The 22,352-nt window shown below is 47.9% G+C and overlaps 1 protein-coding gene across 4 annotated transcripts in view; it reads right to left on the reverse strand.

The window, feature by feature from the left end:
• The window catches only part of PLEKHA2 (pleckstrin homology domain containing A2), a 55,631-nt gene that overhangs the window by 5,970 nt on the left and 27,309 nt on the right, over positions 1–22,352 (reverse strand). For all 4 annotated transcript variants that reach the window (XM_068531917.1, XM_068531919.1, XM_068531920.1 and 1 more), the window contains exons 4-10: positions 18,932–18,980; positions 17,438–17,535; positions 11,757–11,897; positions 10,778–10,924; positions 10,378–10,446; positions 9,955–10,025; positions 6,108–6,171 (exon numbers count right to left, since the gene is read on the reverse strand). In XM_068531917.1, the coding sequence (XP_068388018.1) occupies positions 6,108–6,171; positions 9,955–10,025; positions 10,378–10,446; positions 10,778–10,924; positions 11,757–11,897; positions 17,438–17,535; positions 18,932–18,980 (639 nt within the window). The remainder of the gene's footprint in view (positions 1–6,107; positions 6,172–9,954; positions 10,026–10,377; positions 10,447–10,777; positions 10,925–11,756; positions 11,898–17,437; positions 17,536–18,931; positions 18,981–22,352) is intronic.

Here is a 22,352-nt window from a genome sequence, read left to right on the forward strand (position 1 = left end):
TATTGTTGTTGTTATTATTATTATATGAGGGACACAGATGAAGCCTTAAATTCCAATATTATAAATATGTTTGCTGCCTTCTCCCTACAACTTTTTAATTTCATTTTCTTCATACTCAAACTGTGGATAATTCTTACCTAAAGGATCAAATTGTTGGGATCAAATAAGATAACATACTTTTTCTTCATATGCTTGTTTATCAGCCCCATAAAATGGCTTACAGACGGGACGGTGACCAGGTCTTCACTGCCTACCTGTTTTCTATTGTATTCTTTTCAGCCTTCTTAAGGATTTCTGTACACATGTCTATATTTCTTGAAGTCTCTCAGATTCCTTGGGTTGTTTGAAAAGATATTAATAATTATTTCTATTATAAATAATATTATCCATAAATGCTAATGTCTATTTCTACAGTTAGGAAATTTAAAGTAAAACTGTATTATATCTCAATTCACCTTAGTTGTATTGCTTTTCTCTGGATAAAGTGACCAATTATACGTTGCATTTTCCAATCTCAGTTTCAAAAGAATACTTTGCTAATTAAAAAATTTTTCAACTGTAAGCAGAATAATATTACAGCATGCTTCTTAATTTATGTAGAAAGTCATATTCAAATTCTTAATTACTTCACTAGTCAATTACATCATAGAGATGACCCTGGGAACAAAAAGTAATGTAGAAGACAGCAAGTTGCAACTCTGGGGGCGGGGGGTGGGGGGGCGTTTATCAAGTCAATATGTAAAAAGCCTCTGCATGTAAATTATTGTCATTGTCAAGTAAATTAAAATAATATGAGCAAAAGGTAAAGGGAACTTCTGTAAAAAAAAAAACAAACAAACCAACCCAAATAAGATAACATATTTGGGGGAGAAGAAAGGCTATTTTGAATTGGAATGAGACGGCGGCAATTAAATTGTCCATCAGCAGAAAAGCATTTCTTACAGATTTTCCTTCTAGGGGAACAGAAGTTGATTTGGTGGGGAAATGTGAGAAGACAGAGGGAAAGATGGGGATGGGAGCTAAGGGAGAGACAAAGGTCTCCCGCATCACACAGGAGATGGAACATTTTCTTTCATTAAACAGATCGCAAGACCCCCATGATGACAGTCCAATAGCCAGTTTCCAGGGCTTTTTAAGCTACTTTTAGTCCTTTTATCACCACAGCAAAAAACGCTCCACCCACAAGCCACAGACCACCTACCTGACTGTCCTTTGAGACAGTCAACAAACACTCACTCCTTCTCTAGGAGCAATCACTCAACCAGCCTAGGTGTGCTCACCCCAGCTCCACTTAGCAAGGAATCCTGAATCAGAGAATACTGGGAATCCCCTGACTTAACAGCTGGAAACTCAAACACAAGAATCCAGATCCTCTAAAATTCGTTCAGATCATTTCCAATTCTCTAATATAAACAATACTGCTATTCACATCTTTGCGTATAAAGCTTTTTTCATACTTAAGATTCTTCAGCTCCCAGGGAAGTTGCTAAAGAGTATGCATGCTTTTTTTTTTTGGGGGGGGGGGGGGCCCACACCACATGGCATGTGGGATCTTAGTTCCCGGGATCGAACCCACGCCCCCTGCGGTGGAAGTGCAGAGTCTTAACCACTGGACCGCCGGGAAAGGCCCAGAGTATCAGTGCTTTTAAGGCTCTTTTTATATATGGCCAGAGTGATTTCTAGTCAATAATATAGATTTCATTTAAACATATATATATATATGTATGTATACTACATGCACCCGTGTTAGAATTAAATATTACAGTTAAAAAACTTTTCTTTATTTTTTGGCCACAGTGCGCGGCTTGCAGGATCTTAGTTCCCCAACCAGGGATGGAACCTGGGCCCACGGCAGTGAAAGCGTGGAGTCCTAACCACTGGACTGCCAGGGAATTCCCTCTTATTTTTAAATTTTTTTTTGCTTTAAATATTACAATTTTTAAAAAATCTTTGCTAATATGATGGGGAAAACAATTAAATCTCTTTCTTAAAACATTTAGTATTTGAGACGGAAATTGTTTGCTAATTACATTTCTTCCCTAATGCTCTAATTCCGTTTAAGGACATTTTTCTGTCAGATAACCTAGGTAGTGAACCCAGCCATGAGGATAATAAACAGTAGTAAACATTATTTTAATGTTCACTGATGTTTAAAACATTATTCAAGGGACTTCCCTGGTGGCGCAGTGGTTAAGAATCCGCCTGCCAGTGCAAGGGGCACGGGTTCGAGCCCTGGTCTGGGGAGATCCCACATGTGGCGGAGCAACTAAGCCCCTGCGCCACAACTACTGAGCCTGCTCTCCGGGGACCTCGAGCCACAACTACTGAGCTCACGTGCCACAACTACTGAAGCCTGCACACCTAGAGACCGTGTTCCGCCACAAGAGAAGCCACCGCAATGAGAAGCCCGCGCACCACAATGAAGAGCGGCCCCCGCTCACCGCAACTAGAGAAAGCCCGTGCGCAGCAACGAACACCAAACGCGGCCAAAAATAAATAAATAAAATAATTAAATGTATTTAAAAATATATATATATATATTATTCAAAGAGAAAAGCAGATACTGATCCCACATGAGAAGAAATAGGATATTACGTTACTGAGATCACAGTTTAAATCTCTATTAGTAGTTTTAAGAACTGGACTCCACTGGCAACAGAAATTCAGTGAAACCTCAAAAATTATATGCAAAAATTACAGTGTATGTGTATATCTATCTTTTATGGAAAGCCTGTGCTTAGCTTTCATCAAAAACTCAAAAATATCTTAAAACCACATCACAAAGGTAGCTCCATGAACCAGTAAAACACAGAGCTGAAATCCACCCACCCTGTGGTGAATTACTAAGAGACTAACAAAAAAAAAGCCTTGAAACTCAATAGTACAAGAAGGGAAGTGCCAAGCTTATACCTTTGTCTCTTCCTGGTCTGCTTAAGTGTGTACATGTTTCTGCTGCTTGGTTCAACAGGAAAAGTAGGGTTTCTGTCCTTGAGGGCAGTTTTTGAGGTGAGAGGAACAAAGGGTATTAAATGAGTCACTGCAGTCTGTGGTTTTATTGCAGTCCGATAAGCTTTGATGATCTGGTATGAGCCCGGTATCATAACATTTGCAATGGTTTCAAGCACTGAGTTCTAACGGGCCATCAATAAAAGGCTTCCCATATGTACCTCTGGTTACTTCCATTGCAGCTATCCAAAAGCTTTAGGCATCTCCATCTTAATCTTATTCCCAACCTCTGCAGCCCTCCCTTTCCAACAAGCTAATAACCCCTACCTCTCCCCAAGAACCAATCCCACCTTTAGATACAGCCCTGCCACATATGATCCATTCAAAGTGCAAAACTGACCAATGGATTTTAATGTGAGAGTATGAAAGTTTATTGATATCAGCTTCTGATTCCACACAGCACCTAAACATTAAGAAACTACGATTTGTCAAGTTTCGATATAGAATCAAAGAAGATCCACAATTATCTGAAAGAGCTATTAAAATATCCCTTTATTCCAAATACATGTCTCTGCGGGGCCAGATTTTCTTCATACTCTTCCATCAAAACAACATATGGCCACAGACTGAGTGCAGAAGCAGATATGAGAATCCTGCTGTCTTCTAATAAACCAGCCATTCAAGAGATTTGCAAAAATATATTTTTTAAAAAAATGCTACTCCTGTTGCTTTTTTGTTTTACAAAGCGTTATTTTTCATTAAATGTTACTTGTGTTAACATAAATGAGTTTATAGTTGTTGTTTTTAAATGAATAAATACATATTCTTAAAGAGTTTTAATCTCTACTCTTCTCCAACCTTCTATTCTGAGTTTTGGTGCTATACACAGATTTGTCCATTCGCTCATTTATTTATTCAGGGGGATGTGAGTGCTCTTTTATCCTAGAAATGTGGGAGCAGATGGCAAAGTAGGACATAAATGATGATAAGGTTCTGGTCAATGTGCAGACACTCGTGCCAATGGTGCAGTGTCTTCTGAACTTTTTTTTTTTTTGGTTGGCGTTCATGTTTCCCAAATCACTATCTCCAGTCCAAGGCTCTGTTCTAGACTCTTAACCCCAGCATAATCGCTCCCTTCACCCCACATCCAATCAACTCTCAAGCCCTGGAAAGGACTCATCAATAGCTTCAAATGTTTCCACTTTTCTCCATCCATCCAAGTGCAGGCTTCCTTTATCCCTCACTGAAACCATTACAACAGCCTTCCAACTGCTCTCCCTGGCTCCTGTCTAACCCTTTTCTTACCTGTCCCCTCCACTGCACCGGACAGGACATTCACCGCCAGCATCCCATCAACAGGACCGGGACGGAGGGCTCTCATCTCCACTTTACAGATGAGGAAAACAAGGCTCTTAGGTCACTTGCCCAAGTGGGATTTTTAGGAGGCAGATCTGATTGGGTCACTCCCTTAGCTTAACCTCCAAGGACCCTACCTCCCAGGATAAAATACAAGCTCCTGAACAAGGCCCACGGGCCACGGGCCCTCCATATCAGCTTCCCAGCACCTGTGCCCCTTTCATCTCCAAGCTTTTTTAACCCCTGTGGTTTGCTGTTCCCTCTGCCTGGGCCACTCTTCCTCCAAGGGTTTGGCTTCGGCGTATCTTCCTTCAGGAAACCTCCCTTGACTCCTGCGACTGGGGGAGGTACCCTTCTTGGAGTTCCCATGGCAACCACTGCTCACTCTAAGGGTAGCCCTTCTCACACTGTTTTCTTGTTTTGTTTTTTGTTGTTTTATTCCCCCACCCCCATGAGTGAGGTTGTTTCATACTTGTAACACATTGAGGTTCTTTGGTCATATTCTGCATGCCATGCTAGGATCACCTGACCTCCTAAATGATTTTTTTTAATTTGCATACATTAAAGGTTTATGCTCTGTGCTGTGAAATTCGATTTCACGCATCTGCCACTGCAGTATCACACAGGACAGCTTCACTGCCCCGAAAGCTCCCCTGTGTTCATCTCTCCAACACGCCCTCCCCACCTCAGCACCCTGTTCTAACTGCCTGTTTACCTGACTATCTTCCCCTCAGGTTCAGGATCCATTCTGTTGAATGCGGGGTCCCCAGGATGAGGCAACGCCCGGCACCCTGAGGAGGCTCTACCACTATCTGTCAAGTCCAAGAACTGGAAACTCTTTTGGGGCACCGACTGCTCAACCATGTCCCTGAACGGCAGTGCAGGCTGCTCGAGGGCCCCAGCAGCACTTTTCCACAGCTCTTCCCAGATGCTTGTCCAAATGAACGGAACACACAGACGCCTCAGGCTGCTAGCATGTCTGCTGGGCTCAGGCAGGGGGACCCGCTCAGAGGGACCTGCTGCTCACGAAATGCGTGAGGGTCGACCTCGCGAAAGGGAGGGTGTTGAGGGGGGAGTGCGCGGGGAACCCTGAGAAGCTTTGGTCGGGGAGCCCCACATTTCAACCAACACACTCCATGGCAGTCTTGGCGCTAGACGGGCACCGTCACCGCGAGGCCGCAGGGATCAAGGCACGCTCTGTGGACGGCTAGGCAGGCTGCAGCGAGGACTTGGCCTTGAAAGTCTAGGCCGTGCTAGAGGCTAGAAATCTGCCTTTCTAGCTCCTATGATTTGAGAAGGAGTTGGGAGAACTCCAAGGCTGTGGGTGGAGGGGAGATGCTTCTGAGAGCCGAACCGTCGGAGCCCAAACAATGGCTTTCTCTGTGCAGCTGGCTGTGCACCTGGTGCCCGCACAGGGCCCTCTGTGCTTCTGTCCTTCCGCACACAGTCACACAGTACTGTCCGCACATAGACGGGGCTTATAAATACCCTCCAAGGGAGAAGTGAAACCACTGACCAGTTCTCCTTTTCTCTGCTGAGCTGGCGCCCAGCAGCTACGAGCAGCTGGTACAAACTCACATTCCCCAGTGTAGCGGCTCAACCCGCCCTTATTATTTTACGGTTGGGAAGCTTTTGGCAAACATCCTGTTTAGAATAAAATGGGACTCGGACTGACTATCGGGGGCTAAATTTACCACCTAGAAACTTCGAACAAAATAAAAGAGAAAGCAAAGGGAAAGGCAGGCCTACAAGTACACCATCCACAGAGAAGGAACGTCAGCGTCTTCTGGCTGCGAGCTTTTTACCTGCACGTAGAAGGTCCTGGAGCTGGTTATTATTTCAAACAGGTTGTCCCTCATCAGCAGATCTCTAGACAGAGAAAGAGACAGAAAGTTACCAGGCCTGCTGGTCACCCGTTGAGGACTTGATTCACCCTGAGGCAGGTACCCGTGCCCCCTACCCTAAAAAGGGGGTTCACAGGCCATTCCTCCTGCTGCCCTGCCTCAGACGGCATTACAGGGTTTCCTCTAGCTTCACTTCCTGGAGGGTCTCAAGTGGTTTAACCATCCCCATAGATCTCCCTCCCCAATACACACCACCACCAGTTCTAACAGGACAAAGCTCCTTGGCCTCCAAAACCTCTTGCCTCACATGCACCCCACACTGTCTACGACTGTGTGTTTCTTTAGTGGCTCAGATGTACTGATACAAAGTGCTTGGTGAGAAGTACTGTTTCAAGTGTTTTTATTTGAGGGTCAAGTAGATGAAAATTTTATTGGTTTTATATATATACACAAGCACACACTGTTCTATGTCCATTATGCTCCATTAAATATATATTTTTTATATGCATATATATTATTGAGAGATGGACATATAGCGGTGTATTTGTAAGATAAAAAACAGTATATTCATTTCAGGTGTACAACATGATTTGATATTTGTATACACTGCAAATGATCACTGTCTCGTAACACTCAAATTTTTTTTCTCTTGATGAGATTATAGCTTTTAAGATCTACTCTCTTAGCAACTTTCAAACATAGAATACAGTGCTGTCACCCACACAGTCACCGTCCTGCACATTCCATCCCCAGGACTTACTGATTTGATAACTGGAGGCTTGTATCTTTCGACCCCCTTCACCCATTTCGGCCACTCCCCACCCTCCGCCTCTGACAACCACCAATCTGTTCTTTGTGTTTTTTAATGTGTTATTTCATCCAATCTTCCCAACAATCCAATGAGGCAGTTAAGACTTTCCCCACTTTATGGATGGGGACACCCAGGCTCAGAGAGGTTCCGTGACGTGTCCGTGGCACCGGAGTAAGGAACCGGCAGAGCCAGGATTTGAAACCGGGTCCGACTCCAGAGTCTACGCTCTTAGTTACTCCACTACCAGGTGCCTCTCCTCAGGGACCTGAATCTCTTATTTCCAAAGCCTTCCTCCACCCACACAGCAGCTGCATCAGCTTCACCAAGTCCCTGCTCTCAGGAGGGGACTGGATGCTCGAGAGGAAAGAGGGAAGGAGAGAGGCGACCACCTGAAGATGCTTCACAGTGGGTGCGAGGTTTGGAAGAGGGACCCTGCTTCCGCAAGGAAGAAGGCGAGAGGGAGCTGATGCTCAACCACAAACCTCCCATCGGCCGAAATTATTTACAGGGTGAAATGCCTGCTCTGTGTATGCCGTCACTGTGGGGAACATATGAGGAGTAAAAGATCCAATTCCTTCCCCACGAAAGAACATAAGAAAGCAAAACTATACAGTCAGATGTCAGACTGCGTGTCATATGCCAAGAGTTAGAATAATTCCAAGAAAGGACTAATCACAGGGGGACTTCCCCGGCGGTCCGGTGGTTAAGACTCTGTGCTTCCACTGCAGGGGGGCCCGGGTTTGATCCCTGGTTGAGTAACTGAGATCCTACATGCCATGTGGTGCGGTCAAAAAATTTAAAAAAAAAAAAAAAAAAAAGAAAGAAAGAAAAAGAAAAGGAAAGAAAGGACTGATCACAGGCAGGGCTGGCTTCAGGAATCATGACTTGGAAGGAAACGGCAGGTGCGCTGCCAGTGACATGGGCTCCCGGGCAAAGGAGGAGCGTGAGACTAAAGACTCACATGGGCGGGGACAGCAATCAGGGCTCAGACAGACCTGGGGCCCAATCCTGGCTCCACTGGGAAAAGGTATTTTAGGAATATGTTTAAAACTTTGTGAGCCTTTCTACCCCAACTGTAAAATGGAAATCAGAAGCCCTCCTCTATCAAGCTTCTTACCACAAAGATCAGTTATAAGTTATATAAGGCATCTCATAAGTTATATGAGGCACCTGGTACAATGAATGTCACACAGTGGCCGTTTGAAATGCATTCATTAGCTATTATAATTACTTTCTGAGTATCTGAGTGGAGATGGCTCTTCTTTCTGGATAAGATGGTTTAAACTTTTGAACTATTCATGCACATACAGCACAATCATGCAATCTACTACAGAGGAGGTAAAAGCAAAACAGGGAGGAAGTCCCCACCCTTTTCATATCTACTTCTCAGGCTACACGTCGCCTTTTAATTCAACTCAATTCAATTCAACAAAACGTTAACTGACTACTCAGATGCCCTGACCCCCGTGACTGGGTTTGGGAGACCCCAGTCTCACATGCCTGGAACCTGCAGAGCCTCAGCAACTTCATTCCCCGAGGATCTTCAACTCCCTCAATTCTATTCCTCGGAGTTCAGTCTGACTCTGGCTCAGGCAAAGTGCAAAGCGCTCTTAGGAACGAACCTTATCTGGGTTCCCTAAGCTGCCCCAATACGCCCATCAACCTGCACGGGCCTCCAGGGTCAGGAACAAGCCCCATCTCTCCTCCACCCACTGTCACCTCTGGAGCCACGCTGCTGCAACTTCCATCTGTAGCACCTTTCACGAATGATAATTTGTCCGTGGGAACTTCCCTAATCTTCCATACTCTGCAACTGCCGTTTGCAAGGCTCACGACAGTCCCTGCTTCCTTGGGCCACAAAACACCTCGTTTTCATGCAAGACCCTCCCATGTCTTCATGTGAGAACAGTCAGCCTGCTGCCAACAGCTTCCCTGGGGACGCAGGCTCTGCATGCACAGTCCGTGGGACGGAGATTCAATATAACACCCTTACAGACTGCAGACTGAGGGCCAAAGGAGGACTGCTAGATGCCTGGATGCCCTTGGGTCTCTAAAGTTTGGTTCCAGGGGCACCTGTATGGGTGTCGGATATGGGAGAGCCCTCGAAGAGGCCCCAGGTCCCAAACTCGTCCTACGCTCTGTGGCACTGGAAAGGTGACCATTTCCTAGTGGAAAGAGGAACACATTAAAAATACTTCCTCATCCTGCCCAAGAGCATTGCTGTGAATCAGCCTCGTGTTAAGAAGACATCAGGGACTTTGTCAAAATGAGGAGAAGAGAAAGGCATACCAAGTTCAGGGCAGAGGCACTGGCATACACAGGGGTCTGAGCAGATGCACTGAAAAGCAAGTGACTAAGGGCACAGCCCCCCTCCACCTCCAAGCCCAGTCCTCCTGTGAGATGAGCAGCTGACACCTGAGAAGCACCTCTCCCTCCTTTGTTCTATATCCTTCCTTTTTCTCCATCAGAAAACTATCACATAGGCTCATTTCAGGAGTGAGAGTAAGGGCATGGGAAGAGGGTGGGTTTGCCCAGCGCCACTTCACAGCTGCGGCAGCTCAGATGTGGAGAGTCAGCCACAGATGTCAGGGAGACAACATCTTCCTGCTCGTGGAAGAAGGTTCTGGAATAGAGCCTCAGAAGGGGAGTAACAGAAGAGTTAAGGCTGAGACGAAGTGAGAGAGTGGCATGGACTTACATACACTACCGTAAAAGAGATAGCTAGTGGGAAGCAGCCGCAGAGCACAGGGAGATCAGCTCAGTGCTTTGTGACCACCTAGAGGGGTGGGATAGGGAGGGTGGGAGGGAGACGCAAGAGGGAGGAGATATGGGGATATATGTATATGTATTGCTGATTCACTTGTTACCCAGCAGAAACTAACACACCATTATAAAGCAATTATACTCCAATAAAGATGTTTAGAAAAAAAAAAAAAAGAAAAGAGTTAAGAGGGCACACGGAGTTCTGACCAGAGAAGAATAAGCAGCGACAATTACCCAGACTTGACCAGACACTCGTGGGTCTTGAGAACATCCTTGAGGAATATGGTACGCAGTGGTTCTCGGTCCTGGGGGGGAAACAGAGGGAGTGCATGAGGCTGTCAGCCCCACGCCCAGACCAGGAGCCATCATCATCAGAGATGACTGGTTGAAACCAGGTCGCAAACAAGACAAGGTCTCAAAATAATCGAGAGAGGAAAGAAATCTAAGAAGACGCTCTGTGGCCCTGACCACAAAGGCAGGGAGTTAAGGCCACTTTACATCACCGTGAAGATGCGCACACCAGGCGGACGGAGGTTAGACACAAGCACCCCCGGAGGCTGTGTGCCCACATCTCTGCTCAGACACACACACGTGGGTGCGACTCCTGTGCCTCTGCCCTGCACGGCCTCTCAGGTGGGCCCCAGAGTGACTACAAACCTGCTCACACTTGAAGTAGCAGATGGTGAAGTCGTCCAGCACAAAGAAGCGTCGTTTCCAGCTCTTGCGCTGAAATAAAGGGTAAAGAGCCGGATGTGAGAAGAGTTCCCAGCATTTCCGGGGGTGCGTTCTGGTTCTAAGCTCCGGGGGACCCCGTCCCACCGAAGCCAGGCTCCCACGTTGGGGGTCAGGGGCAAGGACTTCTCACGGGGCGACTCCTCGGATCACCTCGAGCTGCGGGGCGGGAGTTCTCCCCACCCCAGCCTCTCCCTGGTATGGGCGGTTTGGGCGTGGCTGGCTCCACGATCCTCCTTGCAAACTGCCCTCCCCTCTGCCTCGCCCACACCCACTGGCTGCCGGGGTCCCCAGACCCCCTCCCAGCCCCCGCACGGACACTCACCACATTCCCTTGCTTCACACAATAGCCGCTCTTAATGAGGGGGGGCCCGGTGGGGACACGGCAGCCTGTCGTGGGGATGTAACTCTGAGACCTTCGAAGGATGGCGTGGGAGCCGGGCTCACTCCCTTCCTGCCCATCCCCACCGTTCTACAAGGAAACAGCTGCAGGATTAGCGCCTCCCGCTCCTGACGCAGCCACACCCCTGACCCCACCCTCTCCGGCCAATCATCTCTTCCTCTTGGGCCACGATGGCAGTCAAGTAAGAAATAAACCAGATGGGTAAGCTGGGACGAAGTGACAGAGTGGCATGCACTTATATACACTACGAACTGTAAAACAGATAGCTAGTGGTAAGCAGCCGCATAGCATAGGGAGATCAGCTTGCTGCTTTGTGACCACCTAGAGGGGTGGGGTAGGGAGGGTGGGAGGGAGGGAGACGCAAGAGGGAGGGGATATGGGGACATATGTATATGTATAGCTGATTCACTTTGTTATACAGCAGAAACTAACACACCATTGTAAAGCAATTATACTCCAATGAAGATGCTAAAAAAAAAAAAGAAAGAAAGAAAGAAACCAGAAAAAAAAAAACCTTTGGCTTTGCCCCGGGAAGGCACTGTACGGGGTGCGTTCACAGACCAAGGCTGGGGAGGTTGGGCAGACCCGGGAGAAAGGGAAGACTCTGAACGCAAACCGGACGAGGCCAAGGGACAGTGGGGCTTGTTTCCAGCCATGCTCGACCCCACTTCTCACGGGGTTCACAAGTGCCGGTCCCCGTGGATGATGCAGAGCCGTGCTGCCACGGAACTTCAGATGCGGTGGCCTCAATTTCTGCACTGCCGGTATTTTCTTGACCACCCCATGTGTACTGGCTCCACTACCCTCACCCTTTCCTCGGTCCAGCCCTTCTGTCATGTCACTGACACACCACGGACACCCCCGAACCCCCCCACCCTCTGGCAGCCCCAGGCCCCAGCACCTGGCTGATGGGCGTGTGTACCACCACGCCTCCGATGATCTCTGTCTTGTAGGCCACCTGTGGCTTCTTCTCTAGGGCCAGAGGAGTTGCTAGGCTCTTGAGAACTTCGGTCGTCAGGGGCAGGTTCCCAACTTTGGGTACCTGGGAAGAATGACAGAACAGTTAACAGGGAACAGAAGGCCTAGGAAAAGTGGGGAGGCAACAGCAGGAGGGGGGAGGGGAGGAAAGCTAATGTACGAAATTATAGCACGACGCCCCTCTCCCCGCTACCCTTCCATCCATCCAAACCTGTATACGAGGAATTCAGCAAGCCACGCCCACCACACGCACACACACTCAACAAATGTACTGAGCGCCTACTACGAGTCAGCCCTTGCCTGGCTAGAGACTAAAGGTAAACCAGCAAACACAGACACATGTCCTGCCCTCACACCACATAACGTGCTGATCAGGGAGACTGACCAAAAATACAGAGCAAGACTGACAATCAGAGTAATTACAAATCGTGGAGAGTGCCATGAAGACGATAAACAGGAGCTGAGACTGACAGCAGCAGGGGAACGACCTGAAATGGAATGCTTGGCGTGGCTGGTGTGGGTGGTGGAGGTCTCCAAGGGGAGAAGATGCTGAAACAGTAACCTGGAGGACGAAAAGGAGCCAGGAACATAAAGACGGGAGAAAGCACGCTCAGCAGTGGGTAAGCTGCCTGTGGTATATGGTACAGGACTCGGGGAGCATGAGCTCTGGAGCCCCAGGGCCTGGGGTGTAACTCCTGACCTGTCACTAACTGAGTGACATAGTCATAGAGTTGTCACGGTCATCAAATGATAGAGGATATAAATTTCAACCCTTTAGAAATATGAATAAAAACACAAAAGTATTTTAATTGTCAAAATATTCTAAGTAACTTTTTATAAATGGTGCTAACATTTACAAATGCAGCCCTTTCTGCGGAACGAGTTATCTTTCCTCCTCTCCGTGACGGAGTTCCAGCACCACTGCTGATGAAAGAATCACGGAATTTTTAGGGCAAGTTTGAGACCACAGGTTGCAAACTGGTGGCCCAAAGGTAGACTTGCCCCAACTGTGTTTCATTTGTCCTGTCCAGTGTGTTTTTCAATCTGTTGTCAAAATCTGGGATACTTCACGTAAAAATCTTGATTTCCAGTGAAGCAGCTGTCGGCTCTAAGGATGGGGAACGGATTCTTCAGTTTGCCGCAGTCCTGAACATCCTCCCAACGCGAGGTCATTTATCCTCGTTCATGTTGCCGCTTTTCTTCCTCCTTGTCCGTTTCTCATTTATACGGGAAAATTTTTCATCACAAGAGAGGCCCAGAGTAGTCCAGTTTTCTGCCCAAAGCCGATTAATACCTAGACAGAGACCAGCCCCTGACGCTGCCGATGCAGTACCCACAGCACCACAAAGCCTGTCCTTCCACAGATGTAGAGAACACACATACGGACACCAAGGGGGGAAAGCAGGGGTGGAGGGGTGGGGAGCGGAGATGGTGGGATGAATTGGGAGATTGGGATTGACATGTATACACCAATATGTATAAGATAGATAACTAATAAGAACCTGCTGTATAAAAAATTAAATTAAATTAAATTTAAAAAAAAAAAAAAAAAAAAAAAAGCCTGTTCTTCACAAGGACTCAACGTCCCGTGTGGATCTGCCAGGAAAGTAACTGCAGACACCACGAGAAAAACTAACATCCTCTTCCACTTCTTCTACAGCCCTGGGAGCTAGAAAGACCTAAAAATCCAGACTGTTGAGGTGCTCATGGCCCAAGGATATATTGTGTAACGCAGGGAATATAGCCAATATTTTGTAATAATTGCAAATGGAAAGGAACCTTTAAAAACTATATAAAAATTAAAAATTAAGGGACTTCCCTGGTGGTCCAGTGGTTAAGAATCCGCCTTCCAATGCAGGGGACGCAGGTTCAACCCCTGGTCAGGGAACTAAGATCCCCCGTGCCGTAACTACAGCACCCACGCGCTCTGGAGCCCGTGCGCCACAACTAGAGAGAAGCCCGTGCGCCGCACCGAGGAGCCCACGCACCACAGCAGAGGATCCCACATGCTACAACTAAGACCTGATGCAGCCAAAAATAAAATAAATAAATAAATACATAAATTTTTTTTAAAAATTTTAAAAAATAAACTATTGCAAGCCACGGGGAGAAAAAAAAAAGAGCTCACAGCTCAGGGCCATAGGAGAACTCTGCCTGCCAAGGACAGGGACCAAGGGCCATACCCCCTGGCATCTACTGAAAGGACTAAGACCATCAATTATTACACTGGGGCCCCAGAAAGGAGACAGGGCCCCTCTTCCTGGCCTGTGCACTCAGCTTAGACCATGGTGAGCTCTGCCCACCACCTCTGCAGACTGGGCCAGAAATCCACCTTGTCCTTTCCTTCTGGCTGAGGGACAACCGCAGCTCCCATTGCTTTGGGCCTCTGTTCAGTGCCAGGCACAGTACCCATCTCTTTACTGCATTATCTCTCATCTCAGACGACCTTATCAGGTAGGCCTTATTTTCTTCATTTCATAGATGAAGTAAACTAAAGCTCATTGAAATGAAGTAATTGCCCCACTGCTAAACACCACTACCTACCTACCTACCTGGACCACCCTTTCCGATTTCTCTGTGTTTTGCTCTGATATGATAGAATTCTTTAGGGATGTGGATTAGTGCTGGGGTGTCCAGAGATATAATCACCGTGGACCAACACAATTGCCTCCAAATGACCCAAATGAATTCCTGAAACCCAGCAAAGAAGGAGGGAAGTGGCCTTTCAGCATTCACGGTGGCCAGAAGAGGACTCCTGGTGACTTGGCTGTTGTGTTGCCTCTCAACCCGTCAGCCCACCCGGAGAACCGCTGGTTGTCACCACTCACGCCCCTGCATCGTGGGCTGCCTCTGGCCAACCACCTGGAGCCTCTGCAAAGCTGTTTCCACTTCCTGAGACTCTGAATCAGCCTGTGGAGGGCAAACTCACCAATAACTACACTCCAGATCTTGAAAACAAGTTCATCCTCTTGGTTTGTGTATCTCCCAGAATCCCAATGAAAGGTGGGACCCCTTTTACCCACCGTGGAGGGTCCTCTGATGGGGGAGGTCCACAGGGACTCATCTTTCTTCCCACCAGGCATGGCTAGATTGCTACAAGGAATAATCCAACTTGGGAGGGAACGGGGGTAAGCTGTGCTTTACTTTTACTGCTCAATTTTCAACCCTTTTGAAAAACTTTAGTGAGTTGAATAATGTCTCCCAAAATTGTCCACCCATAACTTCAGAACATGACTTTATTTAGAAATAGGGTCTTTGCAGATATAATTAACTTAAGATGAAGTCATGCTGGTTTAGGGTGGGCCCTAAGACCAATGACTGATGTCCTCCTAAAAGGAGAGGTCACACAGACACACAGGCCCATACAATGGTGGAGATAGAGATGGAGGGATCCAGCTATTAGCTGGGCAACGCCAAGGACGGCTGGGGGCCACTGGGAGCTGGAAGAGGCAAGCAAGGATTCTCCCCTTGAGCCTTCAGGGGGCACATGGAGGGCCCTGCCGACACCTTGATTTCAGACTTCTCAGGACTATGCGAGAATACGTTTCTGTTGCTTTAAGCCACGCAGTTTGTTACGATAGCCCAAGAAAACTAACACAGGAATACTGATACTCCAAGCGGACTCAATTCTTTAAATACCATTATGTCGACCATTATCTTCAATCATAAGAACTCAATGACCCAGCACTAAATGACCAGTGATCTGCGGGCAGAAAAACTGGCTCCTGACCATGGGAGAATCACTGATCTCCAGGCACTTCCACTGCCTCGTTTATAAACAGAGATAATCATACCTGCCCTCCCTACCTAAGGTTTTCACAAGGCTAAAAGAAGCCATGGATATAAAAGTGGTGTGTAATCTAACCTCTTTTACAACTGCTGCTCATTTTTCATATATTTATAAACTCTTTGAGATCTTGGAAGTCAGAAGGTCCTGGGTTTGAATCCCAGCTCTGCCATTTACTAAACTCTAGATTTGGGGCAAGACTCTCATTTCCGTTTTCCTCATCTTAAAAATGGCAGTGAATGCACCTGTCTCACAGGAGTGACGTGAGGGGTGAAGGATGTGGCCCGTGAGAAAGCTTGGTTCACTGGATACGCTGTCTGTTCCTTTCATCTCTGCATCCCCCCTGGGATGCTTCACTTTGCACACAAGGTGCCCTAAGATAAAAATGCATGTAATCAGGCAGTAGGGTACCCCTCCTCTTCCTTCTGTCGCACAGGACCTTTGGCAGGAGGAGTGAAGAGGTGTATAAACGGAGCAAAGGAAAGTCAGGAGGACCCTGGAGGTTACGGAGCCCCTGCAGAGGCTGTGCCCTCCCCGCAGGCCTCTGGACTCCCGGCCTCTGGGTACCATCCCGCTCCCTCCCACTCCTGTCGCCTATCACTTCTGTCCAGTGGGGCCAGGAAAGAGGACAGGGAACTAGCCGCTTAGAGCAACTCTAGACTCAAGGCACAACAGCAAGGCAAAGAGGCCACCGCTGCCTTGCAGGCTGTGTAGCCCTGTTCACCAGGCAGGACCAAGGGAGGAAACACTTAACGAGAAGAAGGTATTAGACAGTGAAAGAAACTCCCCAAACTGTGGAAGACACAGAAGGGTGAAGACCTCAGCTTGAACGAAGAAAACCTTTACTAAAGTCAGCATTCTAGAGCCACACACACAAACATGTGGGTAGCAGAAGGGCGTTAACAGCTTCCTCCCCCATGCCACCCCGCCATTTCTCTCTCTTTTCATAGGTTTACCAACATTTATCAGACTAACGAGCCAACAAGCAAATCCGCTTTGTACTCTGCTTGGGTGCGGTATCACTAGCGCTGGGTAGAGTGTACAGGTTTCTTCTATGACTTTATTCACGGGAACCCTGAGATACCGGGGAGAATGATCTGCCCCAGCACAGACTGGTTGTTACTGGAAGTCACTAGAATGTAAGCATTTCTGACTGTATGTTACAGAAAATCAAGCTTTTCAGCAAAGCGTGGATTGCATGCCCGAAGCCTGCCTGTATTATCGGTTAAAGGTCTAGTTTTTTCCCAAACATAGTTTCCCCCTCTCTTCCTCCCTACCCATCTCCCTTTCGTTTTCTGTATTTCTAAGAAAGGAGTTAGCCAAGTCAAGGAAAACAAGAGTCCTCACAGAACAGCCAGTAAACTGGTGCTTATAAACGGAAGGCTTCCCCAGGACAGGTCGGTGGATGGCCTGGACTGGTCCCCAGGTGGCTTCTTAAAGTCAGAAGAGTCTCCCCCAAGCCAGGAAAAAGTTCTGACTTCCCTCCTCATGTGAGTTTCCTTTACTCTGCTTCTCGGAGTCAGCAATCCATCTTCCAATCCCGCCACATTCTGAATCAGCATCCCAGAATGACCCAAACCACGACCGACCAGGAGCCCTCCCAGGAAGCACAAAGGGGACACTCCATAAACTTCCCCTTGAGCTTGATTCAAACTCAGACTCTCAGTTCAACTTGTGGTTAGTCAGCCAAGGTGTGAGAAGAGGTAGGGGAACTAGTCTGGAACAGGGTCCTGGGAAAGTCCCCGCCGCCATCTGGGTCGTTCCCGTGCGGGGAAGAGGCCCTGACTCCCTCCAGAAAGGAGAAAGATCATACGTACGGTGATTTTGCTGGCTTGGTTCAGGGCTTCGACCCAGTCCTTCAGATCTTTCTGGTCATTGGCTTGAAGAAAATACCTCTGCGAGAGGGCGTTGATGACTGCAAAAGGCACGGGGACGAAGAGAGAAGAACCCAGGTCAGAACACACACAACACAGGGACTCCACAAAACTAAGGCGCTTCAACTAGCAGGGCGGAGGATCCCCGCCACGCAGACGAAGACGTTTCCCACGGTGCAAAGTCACCTGCGTGAGTATCTGGGAAGCAGCGGGCTCTCATTTTTAAAAGGTGTGGATTATTCCATCGGCCACAAGACAACAACAATAGCCTTAACGTGCTGCTGTGCAGTGAGGCGGCTCATCCACCATCCACAAGACACACGCTTGGACAGCTTTTCAGAGGCGCCAAGAGACTGACAGTCATGACGATACACATATAATTTTGGCCCCAGTGCTCCCAGTTTCCACTGGCACAACTGACCCAGGTTAGGGGTCTTGTCTGTGGTTGAGAAATGTAACTAAGCTTGCCTGCCATCAAGTCTGTGACCTGGACCTCATTTTCAACCCGGTCTTTCCTCTGAGCACCCCATAAAGTCAACAATTTACTTCTGGGTTCACTTTTTTTTTTAAGATCCGCTGACCACAAAATCTGAGAGTCATGTTTGAGCTTGGTCATGATATTTAAAGGGAGTGGGAGAAAGAGCACAAAAGAAGTCTGAAGCAACCTGAAGTTGGGAAAGGGGACAGCTCAAAGGACCATTTTACTTTCCAGGCATAAATAAGCCGGAACTGGAGGAGGTGAGCATTGTGGGGTAGACACAGAATCCCTTAGTTCATTCATTTATTCATTCAGCAGATATTTAGTGAGGACCCGCTGTGTGCCAGGAACCACACAAGTGCTGGGGATACAGCAAAGACAAAGCAGAGAAGCATCCCTCCCTTCATGGAGCTCCCACTCAGAACCAGACAGACAACAGAAGCTATCTGTTAGCATCTGCTCGTAGCACCCAGTACAGCACTGAGAAGGCAGTAGAAGGCAATTAAATGCTGATGATTCAATGACCTGCCTCCACTGAGCGGCTCTGCTTCCTGTGTCACTCCCACCGGTCACTCATTTGGCAACAAGACTCTCAACAGAACGTTCCTTCTTTACTATTATCCCCCAACTCCTTCGAGTCTCCACGTTTCCTGAGCACACCATTACTCTGCTCTGAGATGAAGGTTCCCGAAAACTTCAGGTAGATACCCGGCACCCTGCCCTGCGGAGCCAGGAGAACTGAGACATCACTGGCCCCTGTGCCTCTGTCTCATGCTGTTAACAATCTCTGCAGGGAGACCAAGGAAAGGAGTATCACTTGAGACCCACGGACATGGCTGGGACAGCAGTCACTCACACACACAGGGTAGAAGTCACATGAGGTCACAGGACTGTCTCCACTCGAAAGAGGAAGCTGCTGTAGGAGTGTGCAGAAAACCCATCCTGGGCTCAGTACTCACCAAAGCACAACGGAGTCTTGGGTTTCTGCTTCGGGGTGGCTATGCTCACCTAAATCAAATGAAAAATAAAAGAAACATGAATATGTTTCCAACAGTGTTGTAAAGTTGTGGGGGGTTTTTTCTCAAATTTTTTAAATTGGGAAAACTTTATACAAAGAGTATATAAAATATATTTGAACATTTTAAAAACTAATAATTAAGTGGAAACCCTGTACTCATCATCCAGATCAAGAAATAAGCGGCTTCCCTGGTGGCGCAGTGGTTGAGAATCTGCCTGCCAATGCAGGGGACACGGGTTCGAGCCCTGGTCTGGGAAGATCCCACAGGCCGCGGAGCAACTGGGCCTGTGAGCCACAACTACTGAGCCTGCGCGTCTGGAGCCTGTGCTCCGCAACAAGAGAGGCCGCGATAGTGAGAGGCCCGCGCATCGCGATGAAGAGTGGCCCCCGCTTGCCACAACTAGAGAAAGCCCTCGCACAGAAACGAAGACCCAACACAGCCAAAGATAATAAAATAATAATAAAAAAAAGAAATAAGCCACTATCGGTCCTATTTCTTAGAAGCCCTTTGTGTGCCCCTCCCTGATAGAATCCCATCCTCACCCCTCGGAGATAATCACTATCTTGATATCTGTGTTGAATCTTCATCCTTGCAAAAACTCTTAAAATCCAGAGTCCTGATAAAATTCTCTTTGGACCACAAACATGCACTGGCCCCATTCACACAAGCAAGATTCCACTCCTCTCTCAACCACCAACGTCCTCCCTAAACAGCTCTGTGAATTAAAGGTGGAACTGTCACAAATACATAGATTCCAATCAGAGCTCGCAGAAAGGTGAGACAGCCCGTCACTCACTGCACTGGGACAACTGATCAATTTCCCTTATCTCTACCCTGACTGTTTCACCATGAAAATAAGCACTTGCCACCTGCCCAGAGAGGGGCCGATGGAATCAGAGAGCATACCTACCTGTATTGAAGTAGAAGGGTTTTTCTATCTCCTGCTGTGTTATCTTGCTTTTTCAAGCCTGCCTCTTACATGTATATTCCTGAGTATGTGCATGTTGGGAGCCCACCTCATTCAGGTTCAAATACACTGAACAAATAAAGGAAAGCATATTCCATCATATGGAATTAGGTGACTGCCCTTGATGGAACCTGAACCTCCCTGGAGCAGGCATCCACCACTGTACCTGGGAATTAAAATTAATACTGCCCGGAATACTCAAGACGGGAACCAAGGTGGCAGCCTATAAAAGATCAAAAGGAAGGACAGGCGGTACAGCCTGGGCTTCGGTGCCAGAGCACCAGGCCCCCAATCCCAGGCGGCCCAGTCGTCAGACCCCATTTCCTGTTCTATCAAATAGGGTTAGTAAATCACGTTCTCATAGGGCTATGGTGAGGATTAAATGTGACAGTGCAGGTGAAGCACTTAAGCCATCCTGTCATACAGGAGCTGCTCAACCAAGCAGGGGCTATATACACCCACTCCACATACCAGTACAAGCCGTGCCGTGCTTGGCACGATGGGCAAAACGCTGAGGGCCTTGTGAGCTTCTCCGGGGGCTAAGAAAATGCAACATTAATAAATATTTAATTAAATGTCTGTATAACATTATATCAACCTCATTGACAAGTATTTAAATAAACGCCTACAAGATGTCACACATTAAGTCAACTTCATTCACGTTTCAATTAAACATTCACAAAAATCGCACTACATTCGAAAATAGTAGCTTCGATTTTCTTGGTTCATAAGAATCCTTGGATGTGCAAATGACAGCTGAGAAATTAGAGCTAATCATAAATTAAATGAGTTACAGCCAAATCATTCCAAAAGTAAAATGATTTAAATCCTTTCAAATATCTTACAGCCAGACAATTAAGAGTCAACGAGGGATGTGGGTGCATTTTGATATGTTTACCACGATGTGAGGTGGAGGACAGAGGGCCTAAGAAAGTGTTTAAATGGTCCCGAAAAACATGAAGATTTATGCAAAGGTAAGCCCCCATATCCTGAGTACAGACACACACAATGCAAATTCCGTTACATCGTCAGCACTCCCAGGAACCGTGCGCTGGAGCTTCATGACGTTGAGTCCTGGCCCCCGTGCCATCTTGTTCTCCTGGGGTTCAGACCCCAGAATTCAATCTGAACCACACTGTGTGCCTTCATCCTGCTTGCCGCTGATGCTCTGTCGGTGACTCGTGCGCTTCCTCCTTCAGCATCTGTGTTCCTGCAGGTCCTTGAGCCCATAGCTCCTGCGCGTCCTGCCCTTGGTTCCTGTATAACCTTGACCGTCGCAGAACTGCCTCGGCCATCCCGGTCCTCAGTACCCACCTCTCTCACGGCTGCCCTTCTACCTTTGCCTTTCAAATGGCAGTGAAAAGCTGGGTGCTTCGAGACTTTTCTCTGGCTTATTAGGAGGCTTGCTCTTTCTCCCCGACACTGACAATTTATCATCAACAAGAGAGAGCACCACTGTGGACACTTTCGCCCTGGCTGGGTGACAAACAGGCCCACTCTGACCACAACTTATCACCAGCCTATCCGGGGAGAATGTGCTTATTACCGGAACCCAAGCTTTCAAAGAGATCGCCTGGTTTTTCATTTGTTTTTGTATGTTTATCCAGCGTTCAGTTGGGGGTACACCAATTACACGCATGCACGTCTATAATTTGCCTCATGGTGACCACAGAAGGATTATTTGGCAAAGCAGCTCTTGCTGAATGAACAGGACGTCAGTTCCAGGTCAGCCCCCATGGGCTGTTGAGCAAGGGTAAGACCCTCAACATCTCTGATCAGCTTCCCGATTGACAAAGCCAGAGTGGAATGACTAGTCCCCTTCTTAGAGTCCGGGAATGACAAAAGAAGAAAACGAAGTCATAGCTACTGGTTGCTGTGCCCTCCAAGAGAAGGGCCAGGGTTGCGGGGGGTCTCACTTACCATGAAGAGGTACAGCTCTGGCCTTCCCCCAGCAGAATCCCTGCCTCCTGGGAGGCATAACCCCACTCCTCCCACCCCTACCGTCTGTTGGTCACCAGGACAGGCCATGCAGCCTCCTTCACAAGAAGTAAAGGAACAGAGGCTCTTGAAGAAGCAGCGTGGCTGAGGCTGACGCTGGCCGCAGTTAAGTAGCTGCACGACGGTGGTTGACCGATGGGTCCTCGGTGAGAAGGCAGCGAGAGGCGGTCGGGACGTGAGGGAGGGACGGGCACGGGTCACCCGCAGGGTGACGCAAGCGAGGCCGCCCCACAGCTCGACAGACTCTCAGGAACTTGCTCTTATCAGATCGCGCACAGACCACAGGAGCAGCAAAGTCGTGGGGCGCCGGGGCACTGCTAGCCCGCCCCACCCTGTCTGCCCTCGGCCGGAAGTGGAGCTGGGGCCCCTCTGGCAGAAGCAGCAGCAGCAGCAGGC

Source organism: Eschrichtius robustus, chromosome 21 (genome assembly GCF_028021215.1).
Source record: "Eschrichtius robustus isolate mEscRob2 chromosome 21, mEscRob2.pri, whole genome shotgun sequence".
Taxonomy (NCBI): Eukaryota; Metazoa; Chordata; class Mammalia; order Artiodactyla; family Eschrichtiidae; genus Eschrichtius; species Eschrichtius robustus.